Source organism: Lingula anatina, chromosome 1, assembly GCF_051362555.1.
Source record: "Lingula anatina isolate TDL-2025a chromosome 1, LinAna3.0, whole genome shotgun sequence".
Classification (NCBI taxonomy): domain Eukaryota; kingdom Metazoa; phylum Brachiopoda; class Lingulata; order Lingulida; family Lingulidae; genus Lingula; species Lingula anatina.
The window spans coordinates 66163490-66179847 of record NC_141767.1 but is presented as its reverse complement, the minus strand read 5'-3'; the positions used below and the strand labels follow the sequence as shown (position 1 = coordinate 66179847).

The following is a 16358-nucleotide window of genomic DNA, read 5'->3' as shown; positions in this document are numbered from 1 at the left end:
ACATAAAATTATAGGAAATTGCTTTTATTCAACACAACAGCTTGATTATTCTTTTTAATAAACCCTAATAAGTAAACAATTGAGCCAGTTGTGTACTTCAATGTCATCTTTCAATCAACCTTCTTAATAGATGCAGAAAACTTGGATTCTTTGCCAGGTGACACGTATGAATATTGGCCAAGTTCATAAAAGAATGACATATATATATATATATATATATATATATATATATATATAATTGTTGTTAATTAACCAAACAGCCCCAGTGACATCACTTTGCCTCTGAAGAAGACCTGACAGCTGATGATTACAAAAATTTATTTTGTCAATAGCTTGAGAAATGAACTAAGAACTTGCCAGCCCATATTTGATCTGCTTACAGTCGGACTTCATGAAATGTGTCTGTGATTAATGTGGCCTCTTATCACCCCTCAAGTGTGCTCATTCAGTCAGATATATTGATTGGTATGTTTATTTGTCAAGCTACTAACCAAAGGATGTCTACATTTCTACTGATAATGCAGACCTGTTGAAATTTATCAAGAATTTACCATGGCGTTATCAATATCTTTGCAGTGGGTCAGATATCTCTGTTATCTAGTTTCACAACTGATTTAAACAAAAACCATTTAAGTACATGTATACAATGATTTAAATGAAACACCCCTCTCAAAATATTTTAGCTGCTCTTTTTAATCAGTTGGTCCCAAATTTGGGTTTTGTCCATTTATAGTTAAACACAATACACTATGATAAAACATGATGCTCAGCAATAACATTAACAGATTAATCTTGCACATTATCTAAACATTTTTTTTCAAAAATGCAATAATTACTGTTAATATATCTCTAAATTAAACTAGTACCCTATTTTAAATGTACTTGAACTGCTCCAATAAAATTCTCAAAATATACTTAAGAAGAATTCTTTCTTCAATTTTCAATCTAAAAACTTGTAAGCTTAAAAGGATTGTTGGTATCATCTGCTAACTCCAATAACAACTAAATTATAACAAAAAATCAGACTTGAATTTAAATACATTTAATAATATTCATGTAATTGGAATTCTTGTATGAAAGAAAATATTCCAATTCTCTTGTTATGTTTTACAGACAAATTCAAAAACCTAAGGTTAATTATAGAATGCTGTCATTTTTGTAACAAATGCTGATGTCTTTCTAATGAGTAAAAAAAATACTTAATTTCAAATTGTCAGTGAAAGTGACTATGCATGAAAAAGTCTGCTTTATGTGAAATCCATAAAAATCTTGTTTCACATACATTACATAATATAATATACATTATCTTTTACTTTACTGGTCAGTGTTTATGTTGGTGAGTAAAAGAAGAAAACATGATTAACATTAACAAGTGCATAAAACATTTTGTAAATCTGCAGCACATAAACTAGTGTTCACAAGGCATGAATAGTTTGACAGGAGCCCTACCCAGGCAACATTCAGAACAGTGGCAACCCACTAAAAAACTTGTCATCTAATTCGCTAATAGACACTGAATAGATTCCCTATGGAGAAGTATTCAAGTGGGTCCACCATATGACCCTGGGACTAGTAAGTACACTGTTCTGAATGGGGCCTAAATATTTACAGAGGTTGCCAAGATGAGCTAAAATGGTGAAAGCCAACGAGGGTAAATGGAATGAGGTCAAGTGCATGTGAGAAATGAGAGCTAACAAGGTGTATAAACAAACTTTTACACTGATCAGTTGTAATTAATGCTTGCCTGAAGATTTGCTATATTATATTATTTCATATAAAAACACACCATATCACATAAGTCATCTGCCTCACTGTCTCCTTGCTGCCAGGTAAATATTCCACCCTAGAGACACCAGGTTGGCAAACAACACTCTGTACTGTAATGGAATAAGGTAATATAAAGGTCATGTATACATTAATGTTATAATGGAAAGCATGTAATGCAGAAAACAATATTATACCTGATTTATTTAGTTGTAGTAAAAGTTATTTATTTAGTTGTAGTAAAACATAATGCATAGTAGCAATTTTTACTGAAGCTTAGTCACATAATTATTTCTTTCTTTTTTTCAAATCACCAATTGGGGTGAGTGACACAATTAAAGATATCATCTTAAAGAAATAGTATATAATTTATATGACACTAAATTTTTTCAGAGGTTACAAAATAATATGTCAAGAAATTTACCTGTTGTGGAACATAATTGACATTTATATACTGGAAAATGCCCCATACTCTCCAGTTCATCTTCAATGCTCCCCAGTAGAACTCTCTTATTTTCTGAATAGCAGCATCAGAACTTTGGCCCTACAAACACAACCAATGAATTGTCAACTTTGTGATCAACAATGCATGTGCACTTGTACATAACACCAACTTTCATTACATCTAATTAACTAAGATATTCTACAGAGCGTGAGTGGTTTTCACTTCAAATTATTTGTTTTAAAAATTATAAAATATCATATCAATATCATAGTTAGGGCACAAAAAGTACATTTACAGTGGTTAAACATAAAGGGTTGCCATTTTTACCCTTTCACACATAATCTATGCATTTTGACAGATTGCAAATGTTTTCAGATGCCACTTTTTTCTTGCTAAGAGCATGGCAAACAATTTGCACATTTCAAAACTCATATGTTGGCAACCATGAAAATATAAGCCTAGTAGTACATTACTAGTAATACCCCCACACAAACCCCAATCATTTATTACCTCTAATATTGCAACAATGTAGAAGAAAAGTAGCAGAAATGGTGGTGCAAATACAAATCTATCAATAACGATCCTCTTCAAGCCAGCATAGGATGCAGTTTTGGGCACAGCTGTGTCCAGCCATGAGTAGAAGTTGTGTGTCAGAGGACCTGTGATTACAAACCTGCAAAAGAAATACTCAATTTAGAAGAAGAATGCTCTTTTTATGCAAAAACAACAAGTAGTTATTTTTTCAATTGTCACCCTAAATTCTAGGGGAAATTAATTAAAGAGAGAGAGAGAGAGAGAGGGAGGGAGAGAGAGATTGCCTATTTATTAACTGACAGAATAGAAAGATGAATAAAGAGATAAATAATAATCATCCCAATTTCTTTTAAAAGGGGAAACTGGAATTTCAGTAATAAGATAATTTCTTACTTGACTGGAATTATAGTAGTAAGTTACTGGTTATTTCTTACTTTAAGCAAAGCAATTATCTCTAGGTAGACAAACTTCTGTTAATGGTACAGTACTGTGGTTAAACAGGTACAGAGCATACAAAGGGAAAAACAACTTGCTAGCTGCTATCTTCATCTTACCCGAATATTGAGAATGCTGCTACACTTCTCCACTGTATTCCACCAACTTTATGATTCCCTGATATGACTTGCGATAAAAAATTCCCAAGACCAGAACTGATGGCACTGTAAAAAATTTAATATTTAAGTTTTCGCCATTTAAAGACTGTCACAATTTTCTAGATTAACTGGTTTCTGGCTCTACCTACATAATTTTCATAAACTTACTACATGTGCTCACAGACAAACAAAAAATAAATAACAAGGTCAAAAATAACAAATAATGTGATGGACTAGTTTGCCTGTGTGGAAAAGTTCAGACAAGGATGACCTAGAGTGGGTTCCCATACTTAGATCGATCTAGAACGTTGTTAGCAATCTAGCGAGATCGGTTCATCTCTGAGGGAATTCTCGCTTAATTGCTTTCAGCTTAAGCAGCTCTGATGTCTGACACGCCTACTGAAGCTGGTAAGGGCCCGGTAATTAAGTTTCTCTTAGCGCTTCAGTAGGCGTGCCAGCTAAACTTCTAAGCCTCTTAAACTGAGAGCAATTTAGCGAGAATCCCCTCGGAGATGGACCGATCTCGCTAGATCCATGTAGGCATGGGAATGGGGTCTTAGAAAATTTTCAAGCAAGGTACGGTTGTGGAAGGTTACTTTCTTTTTGTAAAAACTTGTTCTTGCACTCTCTCTCTCGAGTAGCCCGAGGCAGCCTGGAGATACGTTTATGACAACGGTCTATCTTCATACAGTGAGTATGCAATAAAACTTACTTAACTGTAGTTATGGAATTAATATCATTTCAATGTTAAATTGATGATAAATTTGGCATGATGAAAAATAATATATCTAGATTTTATGACAATGGAAGCGGGCACCTTGTAACTGCTTTTGTGAGCACCGGCTTCTCCCTCAGGAGTCTTGAATATTCCTTGAACAGCTTCTCTATGAAAGAGTCATCACTACCTTTGCTTAAACTCATGATGAAACGTAAAGTGTGCTTGTCTTTGTCATTAAAACAACTTAACCCAAGTTGAAGGCACTCTTCAGGCCGCCACAACCATCTTTAACCTTTAATCGGGCTTAAATCTCGCAACCTCTCGTTAAAGAAGAGCGACGTCAATGTCGGTCAAGGTCTTTCTACTGTTGCCCGCTTTAACCGTTTCAGTCACAGACGTGTATTACCTATCTGGTAGAATACTAGACTTATCAACTATATGTAGCTTTTATCCGACAAGTTACCAGTCTTCATGTGTTATGTTGTGTTTGAAACAAAAAGTTAAGACCCTCAACCTGTTTGCGCGGTCGCTCGAGAAACTTTACATAAACAGCAATTTAGTCATTGGTGCAGTGATTTTATTTAATGTAGTTTGTGCGTGATGAAATACGTTCAAACATAATATGATGCACCCAAATGAGCGTTTTTGAGACAACGTACAAACATCACTTTCGTTACTGTGTGAGATGGATGCCACGAAATAAGGGATTATTTTCTATGGAGAAAGAAAATTACTTGTCGAATTTTTAAATTATGTATGTATTTATGATTTTATGATAGTACCTTAACTTTAAATCGCCCTGGAATCGTTTTAAGTCAGTAAAATGAGGATATGGGATAAATCAATTTTAGGCAATTCAAAAGCTATTCCCAATTTACTATATACTTATTTCCGGTTTTCAAAATGGCGATTAGGAATGTAAACAATCATTCAATGAGGCAAAAGTTTTACCGTTAAGGTATCATTTAGGATCAACAATATATTTTAACATCACTGATAATTTATGGGCCTGCGTTCTATGTTTGCGTATATTTATTTGGGATTTATTATTTTTATTTAATGTAATAATCCTTTAAAACGATGTCTTCGCCGTTGTCAAGCCTGAAGAAGCCAAAGAAATCCCCACTTACTCCCACTGGGTAAGTGCTTTCAGCGCCAGAGTGTACTGTTTATGAAACAGAAAAAAAGTAGAAGCTTTTTTATCTATAAGGCCAGATTGATGATGGACATTTCTTCATTCGTTTTGAGTTTGAGAATCGACCTACTTGTATTGTGCAAAGTTTATTTAACAAGCATCCCTACATTGTACAGTACACTGTACGTGTATCATGTCTAGCACTCAGTTTTAAAAAATGAAATAAAAAAATAAGTATTAAAAAGTATTAGCTCTAAAGTATGATTTTTGTGCATGATTTTGTCATTTCCAGTAGCACTGTATGGGTGGAAGTTAAGTACCGCTATAGTGCTTTGAAGCTAAGCGTGTTTCTGTACTGTACATTTGTCAAGCATGAAAAAATAAACAGTATTGCATGTCTGCCCAACTGGACAGCAGATGTCACTTCCACCAAATATTAACTGTTTAAATTACCAAACAATATGATGATTATGTCATATATTTTCACATGATCACATCATATATTTTCACATATCATACATTTACATGTGTAAATTTTGTTCTTCAGATCAAGAAATGTGCCTTTCAGGCACCCAGAATATACAGGTAACAGATGCCTGAACTCCAGTCTGTTTGATAATTGAAAACTGGTGAAATTAATTTGAATAGCATTTATCAATTTATACATGCAGATAAAATGAATGTCAAATGAAGTTATCAATAATTTTTCGTTAAAAAGTAACATTACAAATAATCAGTATGGTTTGTTGTAGAGGATGAGTCTAAATTATTGGAAGAAATTACTACAAACATATCCACAAGTAAAAACAAACAAAGACTTGATCCATTTGGTGGAGGATTGCCAAAGCTGAAAGACACCACAACTTCCAAACCTACTAAGACTGTCTCAGGTAAGTGATAAAACAGTGTGTCAATGTGTAGCATTGTGCTGCTTTCAATACATGTGCTTTCAAGACAGTAGTGTACAAACACTTACATGAAGCCTGAAATGGTTTTTATTCATACTTTTATTCATGCTTTAATTTTTGAATTGGATCTCGTTAGTTATTTATTTTCCAAAACACATGGCTGGCCCAAATATCTATCTGACAAGTTCACCAAAATTCTTTTAAAACTCAATTTGGTTTAAATGAATTACAATGTCTCAGCTTTATCTTCAGCTCCCTCAGACATGGACTTAATGGCCACTATGATGTCCAGGATTTCAATCATGGAGCAGAAAATTCAATTCCAAGCAAAGGAAATAAATGAAAAGGTATCAGTTGCATTGTTTTTCTTTTAGTTGAAGACATGCATGTGTGTGAGAGAGAGAGAGAGAGAGAGAGAGAGAGAGAGGGGAGAGAGAGAGAGAGAGAGAGAGAGAGAGAGAGAGAGAGAGAGAGAGAGAGAGAGAGAGAGAGAGAGAGAGAATGAATCAGTCAATCTGTCAACAACCATTCTAAATATTAGTACATGTACTAGTAATCAAATTCTTTTTCCTTGTTGCAGGAGAAGAAGATAAAGATTTTGGAAGACAAGTTAAGGATCCTCCAGAAAGCAAAAAGTATGTTAGAAAACTTAATGTATGGTAAAGGCAAGGAATTATATAATTCCTTGGTAAAAGATTGTATTACTATTTATCCATTCATGATTATTTTTTCATCGTAAATTAGTAAAAGTAATTGTTCAAGTTTGACAGTTTGGAGACTTTTTATTTGAAGTTTATATTATACCCGTTTTGTTTAGTTAATTTAATTATTTCATTCAGATGATGACAAGCCTGGTCGTGTAGCAGAGCTGGAGAAGAAATGTTTGCTTTTGCAGCAGCAAATACATGAAATGGATGTAAGATTAAAACAGTTTTGTTTAGAATACTTTTATGCTGATAGTTAGATGTATAGTTGTTTAAGAAAAGGGTGTTGCGTATTTTCAAAATATGGTTAATATTTGTAAATGAATCATGCTTAATGTTCAGCAATTTACAATTAAAAATAGGCACTGTTTTTTATGGCAGGAGAATTGATTGTATTTTCAGTAAGTAGCTTTCTTTCTTCACTGCTTTCAGGCTTTCCTAATGGACTATGGTATGGTGTGGGTTGGAGATAAAAGTAATCCAGATAGTGAAAAGTATTATGATGAAGATGAGGCCTTTGATGCCATGTCAGACTCAGATGAACCTACCTCCATGTGGAGACCAGGTACAGAGTCAAGGAGGATTGATTTGTGACTGTAAACATACCTAGAATAAAAAATTTTGGATATTGAAACATTTTCTGAAAAACACTGTCTAAAATACATTTTCAAGAACTTCATTAGAAGTGGAATTTTTAGACGTGTTTGGAAAGTCGTACATGTGCTGTAAAGATAATTTAGAGGAAAAAATGAATATATAATGTTCAGATAATAAAAATATAATAAATTTCAGAGACCTCCTATAGTAATCAGGAATTTAAGGTGGACTATGACCTAATTGTGGAAAACATCAATGAGCTAAATGCTATTGCAGGGGAAGGAGTAGCTAAGATACAACACACAACTGGGGGAGCAAGACTCAAGGTAAACTATAAAGTGAATTTAAATGCAGATTAGAGTCCATTTCAACTTCATTATTATATTATTTAATATATTGTTAATACTTTTTGATTTTTTGTGATATACAAAAGTTTTGCTGTCAATTTTGTGAAGTCTTACAGCTTTTCTTTCCTTTTTTTTCTGAAATTTATCATTAATGTATGAACATGTTATTTGACATTGAAATGATTTTAAAGCTTATTTAAGTTTTTAAATATTAAAATCGAAATTCAGCACCTTCAATTTGTTTGGTTTAGCATTCATAATATCTCTAGTAAGAAGGATATTTCATCGTTTGATAATAATCAGTTTATTCAAATATTTCATGTGTTGTGTCACTGTCTCCCTAGATCCCAGACCCAGTCCAGTTGACCCTGTATGCTAATGGTATACTGATGTTCAGTGGTCCTTTCCGTCCATTTACTGACCCCTTGACCCAGCAATGTGTACAGGACCTCATGGATGGCTACTTCCCAGGGGAGTTACAGATAAGGTACCCGGATGGAGTGCCATTTATTGTGAGTACAAAGCAGGTGCTTGGTATAATGTTACAACCATACATATATACATGAAAATGTCTTTAGAAACTTTCTGTCAGAAATGTCAGCGAATGTGTTCAATAATGGGTATTGCTATTTTTATTTTTGCCGATTTCAGCTCACAGATAAGAGAAATGTCCACTTTAAAGACAAGCGTAATACAGATGTGTTTAAAGGCACAGGTCAGCTTCTAGGGGGAGACACCAAACCATCCAGACTGGTACCTAGTAATATACAGGACACTAACAAAGCAACAAACACCACCAAGGCACAACACCAGGAAAACAGAATAGAGGAATCTGAAGTTCCAGGTAAAAAAAAATTGATAAGAATGGGAAAATGTATAGGAAATGAAATATCGATTGTGGTTCCATGTTTGTATTTTTGTGATTAGATTTTAGTGTTGACAACTGTGTTGTTATATTATTGTATCAAAATTGACAAAATGACCTATTTTCTGTATCTTCATTTTCTGCTTTTTGTCTGTACATTTGACAGCTTTACTGCCTTGTTTTATCTTTTGAACTGTAGTATATCAGATTTTTTAAATACCAAGTGATATCAAATCGACTTCAAATGCATGAATATTAATTTTAGTCAGTTTATCCTGTGTGTTACATGTAACAAAACCTTCACAACTTTCAAAAATCAGTTACAATTTACAGTGCTAAGTCTTTTGATTGCTGTTAAATTTTTCCTTTCGACCATTGCTTTTCCTAGGTCCTAAACTGACAGTAGACCAGTTCTTGCACCGCTTGCCTCAGAATGTCATCAAGAATGGGAAAGTTATAGACATCAGAGGTTCAATAGCAAATACAGTGGGAGGCAAGGTGAAGGCCCAATATACAATTTTCAAAATACTAGCCCATTTGGTAAATTTTTTTTATAGCTGGCAGCTGCACCTGCTTGTTGGCTTGCTTTTTTTAATGAATCTAGTACTTGTGTACATTAATATTTCTGCAAAGCCATGAAAAAGAGGCTGTTCTTAGCAAATACCTAAATATAGCAAGATCTGAAAATTTTGCTCTCAGATTCAAATGATAATCATTGGAATGTTATTTCCAGGGTGAAGACAAACAGAACAGTGTTACTCTAGTGGAAACAGATGTTGTGAAAGAAATGAAAGAAAGGTGTGTATTCATTCTGTCAGCAGTTTGTTTAGTTTGTTTTTCACCATGTCTTGGTTATGTAAGGCCACATTCACATTGAGTTAAGCCATGGCTCTACAAAGCCATGACCTAAATATGGCGGACGTACATGAAAGGAAAACCGCCTAATCTTTCAATAGTCTCTTCGCCTCTCACATGCCTCCCCATGTGTCGTCCCAATGGAGCCGAGTTTTAATGACTGTACCCCGCAGGGACGATGCATGGAGAGGCGTGTGAGAGGCGGAGAGACTATTAAAAGATTAGACGGTTTTCCTTTCACGTACGTCTGCCATATTTAGGTCGTGGCTTTGTAGAGCTATGGCTCAACTCGATGTGAATGCGGCCTAAAACACATCTGTCGCCAGCCTAACTCAAAAAGTTATGGATGAAATTGATGAAATTTTCAGGATAAACCAAAATTGGGCTAATTTAAAAGAGGTTAGAATTTGGTATTGATTCATTAATTAAGTAATGGTTAATTATAAGTTATTTATCTTGGCAGATGTCTGTGCTCTCTGAATGCTTTTCTTGTTATTTTTTGTCACATGGATATTGGAGAAAATATAGTGCACCATATCATATAAATTATATTCATTATATTGAATTCAACTAAAATGGCTCAATTATTTAAACATTTTCAAATGTATGACCACTTAAATATTATGTCATTGTATATCTACTTGTATGTATATGATATTAGGTTGGACATGGACCAGTCTTCAAGACCTCCTTCTGCCAGGAATCTCACCACATTAAGGATTAAATCTGAGTCTGGGGACCAAACTTATATCCTGAAAATGAAATCCACAGACACAATAGGGAAAGTGAGGCAATACCTGGATAATCAGAGGTGAGATCTTGTGGTACTGTATTCTGTGCGGATCAGATCAGGATATTTTTTTTTTAATTTTGTCTACTGTATTACAAGGAAGTGTAACACTGGAAGTGACCATCACTCATTTCAAGTAGTTCTGAATAAAGACCCTTTTGTAGTTATGTTTCGTGTTCTTTCCAATTTAATGCCCACATCAGTATGATATTACATGTACAGAGATAACATATTTTTATTGTACATGCAAGGAAAATGCAGCCATTTTTTCTCAATTACAGACCACGTGGTGCAGAACCTTACAAGATCCTCACAGCCTATCCTAATAAAGTATATGATGATAACAGTGCAACACTTGAAAAATGTGGACTGGTGCCTAATGCTGCTCTACATCTTAGAGCAGTTAAGCCTTAGACTTCCATTGCCTTCATTACTAAGCACCAAGGAACTGTACCTGTATTTTACATCAGTGTTGAAAATGAATATTGAAGACAAGGTTGTACTACTGGTATATTTTATAAATATTTATACATAGCAGCTAAATGTAAACATTTGTCACTAAAATATGGATGGTTGTTGATGGTGGATATTTACGAATTTAAGAAAATGGTTTATTCTGTTTTGAAAAAAAATATTCCTTTCTTCAGAGATATTTATCTATTACAGAATGGAAGATAAATTATATTTACCTATGCATCTGTCCTAGTTTTTTAATTTAATTTAATTATTATTATTTTATATTTATTGCCTTGTATGAAAGAAAAAGAAGTATAATTCAGATGTTGTTGTAATGTTTTCTTTTTAAGAAGGTGAATGAGAGACATTAAAAAGAAGTTTTACAATGATGTTTGTGCATTTGTTTATTGATTGTTCCTTAAAAAATTGAATTAAATTGTCAGTCAAGCAGTCAAGAAAATCTGATTCAAAAATTGTATTGGTGAAAAAAAAAATGTTTTAATATAAATATATAAGATTAAACAACAGATATTTCAAGAAGATGATATAATAATTATCCAGTAGCGCTAAAACTGTTTGGCAGATCTGGGATCCTGACGCTTACCGGAAATCCGTGCCATCACTTATAATTAGCCATTACAATATCTATTAATGTGACTTCGTGTCATAACTCATTTTGATTTAGAATTTTAAAATTTCAAGTCACGCCTTAAAATTAATGGCTCTTCCTTATTATGGTGAATTTGCTTCCGGGTTCGCTCCACTCCCGTGCACTTGTTTTGTAGTCTAGCAGAGAGCACGGACAATCCTCATGGGGTGTATTTCTGGACACCCGGAACTAAAGGTGCCATAAATAGCCTGGTCCCTGCTGCCACCGGATACTTACTTCTAGTTTTGAATCGAAAAGTCTACAAACGACAAGGTAAGGTATGCTTGATGTTTATAACATCGTACAGTTAATATGTTTTAAACACTGACAAAACGGCTTTATATTGTCGATTTTTCCTAGTCTAGCCAGTCCAGCGGATCCAGAGATATTTTCTGACAGTCTTCTAAATTATTTTTGTTGATCCATGCCCCATTTTTGACCGTCTTCCGACAGCAAAAATTAGATACCCGTTACTGTAAACTTGAAAATCTGACCGTCTTCCTGAAGACCCAGAAGACGGCCTCAATCCGACCCTGTTTGCAATAAGCATAACTATTTGTAACACATTTGTTTATCTTCATTTATTTTCAGATGAAGAGTTTATTGACGATAACATTTTTCATCGCTCTGGTGCTGTGTTCCTCTGTGTCAGCCGAATTGACAGGGGTTCCAGACTTTGGCCTGATTGGGAGAGGTGAGTTTGGCATAACTGATCGTGAATTATTATATTTTAAAAAAGACAAAGAAATAAAGCACATTTTTTATGCACTAATATGTTAATCGTGGAAGGTTATACGTACTGAGATCCAATATATTGGATCCTAGGTTATACAAATGTACTAATGAAGTAGATCTAGTAATATGCTTGTACAATTCACTATTTTTAAATATGAAATTTATTCTTAGCGTTTATTATTATTATTATTTTTTTTATTTATTTTTTTTTATTAGTTTGTCCCTGTGTTGTTCGATGTTGCGAAATCGCAGAGGCAAACGAAGGGAAGAAACAGGTAAGAAATCATCTCTTAGCGAAAAGCTTAATTCGCCGTTTGTCAATTTCTAAATCTGTTAACTTTTTACTGCTAGTCTCTCCCTCCCTCCCTCTCTCTCTCTCCCTCTCTCTCTCTCTCTCTCTCTCTCTCTCTCTCTCTCCTATAAACAATGTGTTACAGATTTCTAAATCTATAATTATCAGTTATCATCATTGTTAACTAAATCTGCTTATGGAAATGAGTGTAATCCTTGTAAACGTATTCAATGCTATTTTTTGTTTACTTTTGATTTAGATGCGTTTGAAGAGAGACCTTCCTCATATACGGCACAAGAGATGCTGTGGTTGTACTGATTGCTCACTCGCTCTCTCTTAACTCCAATGGGACGACATACCTGTTGAGATGCTGAAAAGAGAAAAAGAGTCTCACTCACAGAAACTAATGACCTAAGCTACTTAGATCGAATACACTTGTGTATTAGATAGTAAACCGGTAGAGTCTATGACCGGTGCACGACAACTTATTTTGTGTTCAGATTGATGACACAAACGGAAAATACAAGGGCTCATATGTCGTGCACGTTTTGCACCAAACTTCTCGGTCCTTGTGGTTTCCTGCAATTTGTTCCGAAGCACTGTCAACATTCCGGACGCCACGGTATCATACATATGATATATACAAAACAACGCAAGATCGAGAACGGTCCCGAGAATGGTCCCGTTCACATGACAAGTCTATTTTCTAAAAATCTATTTTCTATTCGCGGTATCTTGTAATCACGGTCCCTGTGCCCTGAATATCCCGCGGCATAATTACTGGCGGCGCGAGCCAGTTACTTCCAAAGCTGTAATTAATTCTCGGGATATACGGGGCACAGGGACCGTGATTACAAGATACCTCGAATAGAAAATAGATTTTTAGAAAATAGATTTTCCATGTGAACGGCTGTGATAGCCTGAACGCCAGTGACAACTATCAACTAGAATGCTACTTGTATATTCCGTGAACGATGTGAAGGACGTTTTGTATGTCTTTATGTTGATTTGAATAATTTATCAATTTCTATCATATCATGATATTGTGACGTTGCGAAATACGAATACATGTTTTTTTTATCTCATAACTTTAATTCCATGAATGTTATTTTGGTTACTGAATAAAAACGGTCAACATAAGTCTTAAAATTAGTATTATATTATTGTGTGTGTGTGTGTGGTTGAGGTTGAAGTTGAGGCAGAGGTTGAGGCGGAATACCCCGTAAACAATAGTGACATCATTTAAAGAGAATATTTGAGTCACAGGATAGTCACTCAAAATTCATATATGCAATTCAATTTATAAATTTGGACGTCTGTTTGAGACGGGTGAGCAACTTTAATGATTTATTTATTTATTTATTTATTTATTTATTATTTCAACGCGATGCCGTCTCTCACCAGTAACAAATCAGCTGACAAATTGTGACTGCAATCATTATCTCACCTGAGGCAATACCCAACCTCGTCCAGTACTAGATCTTTCTGATATATATATATATATATATATATATATATATATATATATATATTTTTTTTTTTTTTTTTTTTTTTTGAAACGGAAGCATTCAAGTTGTCCAGATACCCCATTAATGTCGTGGATCATGGTTTTTCTGTATTTCTGACAGGGACATGTTTATTGAGTTCACTGTTTTTCAAACGATTTGCTATTGTGAAAACCAATATCTTAGAAAAACTAAAATCTCAGATATTTCGTTGTCGTTGAACGTTGAATTGGTATTGAAAACATTCCCTTCAAGATGAATAGATTAGGTGTATGGCAGGATTTACCATATAGCCTACATTATAAAGGAAACAACGTACTATAAAGTGTGGTTCTCATTCAATTTTCCGTTACGCAGATTTAATGTCTGCTGAAATAGTTCAATGAGAAAAAGGAGATGACTCATACATGTAGTAATAAATATCTTTTAGTAGGCCCCTATTTGTTTTTCATTAATCTCATTTCGTTCCGTGTGCTTTATTTCCGTTTGAATTGCCATAAATTCAGTCGTTGTTGAACATTGAAAACCATAATTATATCCTTGCTATTCTTATTATTATTATTTTAATGAACCAAACTTTGAACAAAGTGATTAAAACAAATATATGTAAAACAAGTCTTTTAAAAGTGTAATAAAATAATAATGATAATGATCAGTTCTTGAGTTTTTTTTTTTTTTTAACTCCATCTTGCTTTGTCTTCTGCCGTACCAGGATCCGAGCTGAAAAATTAAAACGTTCTGTTACGAAATAAGTATAACACTGAAAAGCTTGAACTAAGACTAAAACTAATTTCTCTATTCTTTCTAATCTTTACTTATTATATCTCGTATTTATTTATTAAATATATTTATTCAAACAAACAAGCTTAACACACTTTTTCTTTTAATTTATAAAGTAAAACTCCTTCAAATTGGGTGGGTGGGAGGGAATTATATATATATTCTCTGCCATCTTCACGGAATGCGAAAGAGCCTTCGAATGACCTAACTCTAAAATCTACTTTTCCTCATCACCTTCTATTTGATAACACTACTCAAGTGACCAGTCACATGATATTAACACTACTCAGACCTTACTGAACAGTTCGCACATAAACGTCACGTGTCTGCGTACCCACAACAAACATATTTCTCATTCAATTTTCCGTTACGCAGATTTAATGTCTGCTGAAATAGTTCAATGAGAAAAAGGAGATGACTCATACATGTAGTAACAAATATCTTTTAGTAGGCCCCTATTTGTTTTTCATTAATCTACCTGACATGCACATTTCTCTTATGTTGGTGATACACACCGATTCAACCTTCTTAAACCCAATACCGAGTTAGCTGTTACCATCCTCCACCTATTACATTGGGTATTTACGTCCTCGTATCAGCTCGCTAAGGACGAGCTAGCTTAACTTCTATAAAATCCTATTATATCGTGATTTTGAGTTGAAATAGAGATACTCTTGTTCATTTGATAAAACTGGGGAATCGGCCAATCTCTAGGCCCCCTCACGTTTTGTTGCTCGCCGCGTTAATCCAGACTTAAGCTCGTGGCCAAATACGTGGCGTCTGAAATTTAGGTATTTATCGGGGCAAGTGGGAAAAATAGAATTTTGGCAGATGTACTCGAACAAACATGAATATGATAAACAAGATAAAAGAAAACAGCCCATTGGAACCGATGGTATTTGAAGCAAAACGTAACCAATAGTGTTTTAAAAATCTCAACTCGTTTATTTCACTGGAGCCGGAGGTTTGTCATTTAATTATTTCGATACATATCCACAGGGGATTTCAATCATCCTTCACTCCCGCCGTTTAACCCGAGCGACCCATGGCCGGGCAAGTCAACAAGAAAAGCAGAATTTAGAAGGAAGAAGTGTATTTAATTTCATTTTCAAAATGACCCTAATTCTACGCAAAAAGAAAGTGAAGCAAGGGAAGAGAATTGACTCCTGTACCTGATATATTGATAGCTAAGAGGACATTACCCTGTTTGTTACAAGTTGTTACAAGAGATGTCGCTGAGGTAGGATTCCTTATTGGACGCACGTTGTTATTATTGTGGCAGTAACCTTGCTGGACTGGCTATTGCGAAATCAGGTTAAATTGACGTCAATACAAAACATTTCTCCAAATTAAATGCATGTTAAGATTGGTGTCTGAATTTCGTTTGGTCCGAGAGAAAACTGTTTTTATCTTGGATTCCTCGTACGTAAACTCGTTTTTTCGCAACCTATATAATATGAAAATAGCAAACATTGTATACTGAAGTTGTACAAAGGAACGATTATTAAACTGGCTTTAATTCAACAGCAAGATAAAAGGAAAAACATTGCCCTCCCTGACTACAGGAGCTGCTAGTCGAGTGTCAGAACAGATTTACATTATAGGGGAGGGTTTTTTTCACATGAGCTCAAGTCTGTATTCACCATGATGGCAGTGATATAGTACGATAAACTATATTCTTTATGT

The 16358-nt window shown here is 34.4% G+C and overlaps 2 protein-coding genes across 4 annotated transcripts; one reads left to right on the top strand and one right to left on the bottom strand.

The window, feature by feature from the left end:
- Positions 1 to 3: 3 nt before the first annotated feature.
- LOC106172770 (peroxisomal membrane protein 2) lies at positions 4 to 4377 on the bottom strand. Its single transcript, XM_013553651.2, has 5 exons — positions 4154 to 4377; positions 3298 to 3402; positions 2720 to 2882; positions 2189 to 2308; positions 4 to 1877 (listed from the first exon to the last, which is right to left on the bottom strand). The coding sequence occupies exons 1-5, from the start codon at positions 4255 to 4257 to the stop codon at positions 1809 to 1811; spliced, it is 561 nt and encodes a 186-aa protein (XP_013409105.1). The 5' UTR covers positions 4258 to 4377; the 3' UTR covers positions 4 to 1808.
- Positions 4378 to 4646: 269 nt separating this feature from the next.
- LOC106172768 (UBX domain-containing protein 11) lies at positions 4647 to 11100 on the top strand. Of its 3 annotated transcripts, XM_087001500.1 has the most exons (15): positions 4647 to 4808; positions 5155 to 5193; positions 5737 to 5774; positions 5942 to 6079; positions 6350 to 6444; positions 6678 to 6732; positions 6937 to 7013; positions 7234 to 7366; positions 7594 to 7724; positions 8090 to 8257; positions 8397 to 8589; positions 8999 to 9108; positions 9344 to 9408; positions 10127 to 10276; positions 10537 to 11100. In XM_087001500.1, the coding sequence occupies exons 5-15, from the start codon at positions 6361 to 6363 to the stop codon at positions 10667 to 10669; spliced, it is 1299 nt and encodes a 432-aa protein (XP_086857626.1). In that variant the 5' UTR covers positions 4647 to 4808; positions 5155 to 5193; positions 5737 to 5774; positions 5942 to 6079; positions 6350 to 6360; the 3' UTR covers positions 10670 to 11100. The 3 variants fall into 3 exon arrangements, with proteins under 3 accessions (XP_086857626.1, XP_013409102.2, XP_086857627.1); XM_013553648.2 differs by lacking the exon at positions 4647 to 4808 and having other exon boundaries at positions 4853 to 5193; XM_087001501.1 differs by lacking the exons at positions 4647 to 4808; positions 5737 to 5774 and having other exon boundaries at positions 4857 to 5193.
- The last annotated feature ends 5258 nt before the right edge of the window (positions 11101 to 16358 follow it).

Bases quoted from the DNA above. Each gene is read 5' to 3' on its own strand.
- LOC106172770 (XM_013553651.2), bottom strand. From the start codon at position 4,257: ATGAGTTTAAGCAAAGGTAGTGATGACTCTTTCATAGAGAAGCTGTTC. The intron at 3,403-4,153 runs GTGCCCGCTTCC...AATTTTTTACAG, and splicing joins CTCACAAAAGCAGTTACAAG to TGCCATCAGTTCTGGTCTTG. The intron at 1,878-2,188 runs GTAAATTTCTTG...ATTCCATTACAG, and splicing joins TCAATTATGTTCCACAACAG to TACAGAGTGTTGTTTGCCAA.
- LOC106172768 (XM_013553648.2), top strand. From the start codon at position 5,135: ATGTCTTCGCCGTTGTCAAGCCTGAAGAAGCCAAAGAAATCCCCACTT. The intron at 7,014-7,233 runs GTAAGATTAAAA...CACTGCTTTCAG, and splicing joins AGCAAATACATGAAATGGAT to GCTTTCCTAATGGACTATGG. The intron at 9,409-10,126 runs GTGTGTATTCAT...ATATGATATTAG, and splicing joins GTGAAAGAAATGAAAGAAAG to GTTGGACATGGACCAGTCTT.